The sequence below is a fragment of the Rhagoletis pomonella genome, unplaced genomic scaffold, assembly GCF_013731165.1.
Source record: "Rhagoletis pomonella isolate Grant_MI unplaced genomic scaffold, Rhpom_1.0 Rhpom_scaffold_00004, whole genome shotgun sequence".
Lineage (NCBI taxonomy): Eukaryota > Metazoa > Arthropoda > Insecta > Diptera > Tephritidae > Rhagoletis > Rhagoletis pomonella.
In genome coordinates this window covers 27558398-27564103 of record NW_023458558.1, presented here as the reverse complement: position 1 = coordinate 27564103, position 5706 = coordinate 27558398, and the positions used below count along the sequence as shown (strand labels likewise).

Genomic DNA, 5706 nt, shown 5'->3' with positions numbered 1-5706 from the left:
CTAAAGCCAGCCTTTCGACATAAGCTACTTTTCCATACGAACACAGACATATATCTACAAACAAATGTATATATCTATTTGATAGGCGATTCAAGTAGAAATCTAAGTCTGGTACAAACTTTAATTTAATTTAGCTATTTAGAGGTATATATTTTAAAAAGGTGAAAATTAAGACAATGGTTTGTATTATTTTTTCTTAAGCGGGGTTTTTAACACAACACAATCTTTTTTGACGTAGAATACGTCTTACCTTACGGTATAGAGGCTATGCTGAAATGTTGTAGTTGTAATTTTTAGAGCTTCACGAAAACGCTTCTTGCACGAGAACTAATGAAGCGATTTCAAAGAAATGTGTGGCATTTCACAGATAAAATTCTTAGCCTATCGACAGATACAGTTATGTAAGTAATGTCTGTCCTAGAAACAACGGTAAATATTGCCCTATTTTGGGGTCAATTTTGAGCCTTAAAAGTGCTCCAGCAGTTTATGATTTGCAGATATAACTTTTATTTTCGGGATATTGACTATTTGGAGCAATAGAGATATTTTCGTATACAGATTTTATATAAATTCAACAAATTTTGAACATTTTAAGGCAACAAATTTTTGAAAAATTTGCAAATTTTCTTTATTACCAAAACGAAAAGTTTTTTTTTCCCATATAAAAATACAGGGAAAACTTTGAGCGAAGTATTCATAAGCCTCTTCTGTTTCGCGTCCATACCATCGTACTTCATTTAATTTCTAAATAATATTTAATTTAAATTTTAAAGAGGTGGCAATTACTTTAAAAATATATAAAAAGTTATTTATTGTGGTTCGCTTCACATCTATCATATATTGTAAAATGTTGTAGAACTTATAATTTTAATTGAATTTAAGTTTTCTAACAGGCCCAAACGATTTGCTCTTAAGTTCTTTTTGTGGTAAAATATTGACATACATATAATATGTGTAAAGGCGATCTTGTGGCAAAAATTATGTATTTTCATAAGTTAAAATAGACATTTATTTAGCACTAAAACTATTTTTATATACTCGTATTTGTACTCTTCTGTTTCAACAGTTAACACTTAATCACTGCGTATAAGTCAAAGCTATTTTTTATTAAATATTCGTAGCAAATTTTTATGTCTTAAAGCTCTGTTAGTCTAGACTTAATTTAATTTAACTTACCGTAATAATTCGGCAATAATTACTCAACACGTCATCTTAAGTAGAAGCGAAAATCTTTTGTTTTTGTATTTTCTAATTCAGCTGTTTGAAATTTGCATAATTTATTTTTAAGAAATACAAATCCGAAAACCTGGCAAGCCTAATTCTCTAATCGCTCTCAAATTCCGTAAGGTCGTAAACTACCCTACAAGAAATCTTACTGGCAAATGGCCGGTCACCTGACGGTCAGTACTGATGCAATAATGTTGCAATTTCCTCATCAGATATTCGGGGGTAATATGAAAAACCTGACCAGTTCTTTTGTGTACATGTGACTATTCGTCCCTTTCTCACATGGGGATTTTACCAGCACTGCTAAAAGGTTTCTTTTCTACTTATTGTATTTCCTAAGGTTATTTTTACAAATATTTTTCTGTGTATTGGTGTATATTTTAGTGTGTTAAGGAAGAGGTCAGAAAAAAAAGTCCTTTCTTGTAGGGTAAGCATCTAAAATCTACAGGTTCTTAAGTAGCTTACGGTAAGTTAAGTTTTAACTAACCGCCAACACACATTTTCACATATAACAGGTTGGCCAAAATATTAAATTAAGTTAAGTTACGTAAACTAAGTCTAGACGCATTGAGCTTTAAGACGAATTCCAGACCGTGCGCTCAATCCAATCAAGGTAAGAAAATATGCGCGTATAAACACCCGGATTTGGACTGCGGCATAATAGCCCAAACGAGGTGATGCCGATTAGATGATAATGCACTCGATTTCTGCGTCGTTTACCTCTGATGTTGTACTGCAACGGGCCGCCGGAATCACCCTGGAAGACAATTAAAACAAAAATGCAATTTGGATATATGCAACTTTCCTCCAGTCTATCTCACCTGACAAGTATCGCGATGCATTACAAAATCTTCAGCACAAATTTGACTTGAAATTATGCCACGCGGCACCTCATCCAATTGTGGCAAAAGCTGATTGCATTCATCATTCGCTATAAGAGTCATATTGAAGTCGGTGAGTTGTTGTGTTGGCGCACGCGCAAATGAGGTGGCGCCATAGCCCATGGCAAAGGCAGTAATGAGGGGTAATTTAGGTTTTGTCCAAAGTTTTATTGGGCGAACAAACTCTGTGAATCTGCGTGCAAGTTGAGCAAATATGAAAGAATTTAAAGAAAGTTCCATCGCTACTAACTAAATATGTATGCATGCAGCTTAGGTACTTACTCAACGCTCGTATTCAGCTGCAACAACGCTATGTCATTGTAATTAGTAACACCGTCATATTGCGGATGTGTGTATATTCTTCGTATGGGAAATATTTGCGGCGCCAAATGTTTTTCATCTACCATAAGATTTATATCACCAATTCGTGCTATTGTAGGTACTTCCCTGAAATGTGGGAAATTACATACATATGTACTATGACTATTTATGAAATCGTGGTAATTTTGCGAAAGTGCAAATATACGTGCATACATATATACATGTGTATTAAATAATATGCAACTGCAACGCAACTCACGACTAAGTTCATTTCGACTATTTTTTGCATTAAAAAATCACAAATTTACGCGAAATATCATAGAGCTTACCCCGTTATATTGGTACAGTGTGCCGCTGTAATAACGAAATTTTCACTTATCAAACTGCCTCCGCATTTGTAATCATATGTTTTGTCTTCTCTCTCAAAGCCCAGCGCTGTCTGAATGTAAGTGAGAAAGTTCACAATGCGTTAAATGGTAAAAAAATATCCCAATTTGTTTTATTAGAAAATATTTTAAAAACAATTTGTCATTCTAGAATTCAAGCAATAATAATGTTAGCAAAAAATTTGGAAAATATTTTAAATCAAATCTATGGAAATACATACATATATACTACATATGTATGTACGTATCGACACTTGTAACCGAGCATGAGTAGTCATGAAATACCGATTTCAAAAAATACATGGTTTGCCCATTAAGTAATTTGAATGTGAAATGTGACCTTTTTTTGACCGTAACAAGATAATATTTCTGTTCGTGACTGCTGTAAAAAACTACTATACATATGTACGAATATACATGGGAACAAGTGTATGCTTTTTGAAGTGACACTTCTTGACGCTGAGCTCAAACGAAGCGAAAAAACTACAGCGAGGCGGACGGTGTAGAATGATTAAGATTAAGATTAACATAAAAATGAAAATTGAAATTAAAATTGAAACTAAAATGAAAATTAAAACTAAAATTAAAATTAAAGCTAAAATTAGAATTCAGATTAAAATTAAAATTAAAATTAAAATTAAAATTAAAATTAAAATTAAGATTAGAACTAAAATTAAAATTAAAATCAAAATCAAAATTAAAATTAAAATTAATATTAAAATTAAAATTAAAATTAAAATTTAATTTAGAATTGAAGTTAAGAATAAGATTAAGGTAGGGGTTAAGATTAAGATTAAGATGAAGAGAGTAAAATAAAGATTAAAAAGATGATGGGTAAGATTAAAAATAAGATTAAGATTAAAAGTAATAATAAAATTCAAATTAATATTAGAAATAAGATTACGGCTAAGATTAAAATTAAGGTTAAGAAAAATATTACGATTGTGATAAAAATTAAGATTAAGGTTAAGAATAAGGTTATTATTAAGATTAAAAATAAGATTAAGGTTAAAATTAAAATTAAGATTAAGAATAATATCAGGATAAGGATTAAGATTAGACTTAGGTTAAAGAATAAGACGAAGATAAAAATTTATATTAAGAACAAGATTACCATTATTACTAAAATGAGGATAAGATTTAAGAGTAAGATTAAGATTAACATTAAAATTAAGAATAAGACTGCGGTTAAGATTAAAATTAAGATTACATTCAAGAGGAAGATTAAGATCAATATTAAGATTAAGAATAAGACTATGATTAAGATTTAAGTTAAGATTGCGATTAAGAAAAAAATTTAGATTAAGATTAAAAATAATTCTACGAATAAGATTAAGATTAAGAAGAGGATTAAGATTACGATTAAGATTAGTTTAAGACTAAAATGTATTCTTAGACTTAGCTTAAGACGAAGGTTAAGGTTAAAAGATTATAAAAAACACGCTTCGTATTTTTCCCACAGACCTCAATGGTAAACTACAGAGCGAATATTTCATGTACCGTTTTTAACTTGAATGCGATCGTAGTAATATCCCGTATTCTACGTTTAAGGTTAGCGGCTGTGCCACCGACACAGCCCGCAGGTCAAGACGAAGGCGCTGGACTGATCCTTTCTTAGAAACTATTTACCTAGCTATTCATATATTCCTTTTTCTTACCATGTGCGGATATTCTCCAGGTGATGCCAATACACGACCATCAAATTCTGAATCATTTGCATCTGCTGTTATTTCCTCATCATTGCGAAAGATGCGTGCAATATATTCATTATATTCTTTAATAAAATTAGAAGTATGTAGTACCTAAAGTATACAAAACATGATTTTACGCCTACTTTGTATTTACTTACTTCTTTCACAGAGGCGATGACTTTTCTCTTCTTGTCCTTGTGGAATAATGCGTTGCGGTTTCCGCTCTACGTCAACTTCTTGCTTAAATATATTATTGCGATGAACACTCTGCTCTGTGGCGCGATTAAATCCGCTGTTGCGATCAGGTTTCCTTTCTGGCTTTGCCCTGAATTCTTCCCTAGTTGAGGCATCTTTCTCGTGGTCGCTACGATAAGGTTCACGTTCTTGCTCCCTATGGAATTCCCTTATACGCTCGGATTCGCTAACAAACTCTCGATCGTTGTCGCGATCTGGGGCGCGATTGAATCCGCTATTGCGATCGGGCCTGCTTTCTATGTTAGCTATGAATTCTTGCTTGGGTGGCGGACCTCTCTCTTGGTCTCTACGATATGGCTCACGTTCTCGATCGAATTCAATTACACGCTCGGGCATGTTAACAAACTCACGATTGTTGTCGCGCACACGTTCACGTTCATTGAACTCTTGTCTACGATTTTCATTCTGCTGTTCTTCTGCTTGGCTTGTGATTATTATTCTATCTTGCTCAACATGATTCAAATTGACCAACACAATTGGTTGTCGATCTTCAGAGTTTATAGGCATTGTATTTAGTCTCACTTCCAGTTCGAATTCTGTGACAAGCTTCGGAAGCTGCTCGAAATCATCGTTCCGTTGTTGCTGCTGCAGTTGAGCGGGTGTGTAGAGGTTCTGTGCCTCCACTAGGCATAGGGTCACAGCGATGGCCAGTAAGGCAATTACTATCTTGACGCACATTGCCTGCTTGCTATGCGTAAAGAAATCGACTAAAAATAGAATAACGCTTTCCCAATGACAAGCAAACCGCACCACTATGAAGTTAGTTATGTACTGAAGATGGCAGCGTACAAAATCCGTGATTGTAGCTTGTTGTCTTATCGGCCAGAAAATGCGTCTTTTGAGTAAATTATGTTTTGCCTGCATTCGCTCACATATTTCTGGAAGCAGTTCTAGCTTGTGCGAGGGAATAACAACATGTAGATTTTGGGGTTTTTATGTTTATTG

At 33.4% G+C, this 5706-nt stretch overlaps 1 protein-coding gene across 1 annotated transcript; it reads right to left on the bottom strand.

The window, feature by feature from the left end:
• Positions 1-1014: 1014 nt before the first annotated feature.
• Positions 1015-5505, bottom strand: LOC118738444 (serine protease Hayan). Its single transcript, XM_036469382.1, has 6 exons — positions 4665-5505; positions 4474-4589; positions 2759-2868; positions 2391-2555; positions 2049-2301; positions 1015-1984 (listed from the first exon to the last, which is right to left on the bottom strand). Exons 1-6 carry the CDS (start codon positions 5437-5439, stop codon positions 1802-1804), a joined length of 1602 nt encoding a protein of 533 aa, XP_036325275.1. The 5' UTR covers positions 5440-5505; the 3' UTR covers positions 1015-1801.
• Positions 5506-5706: the final 201 nt, after the last annotated feature.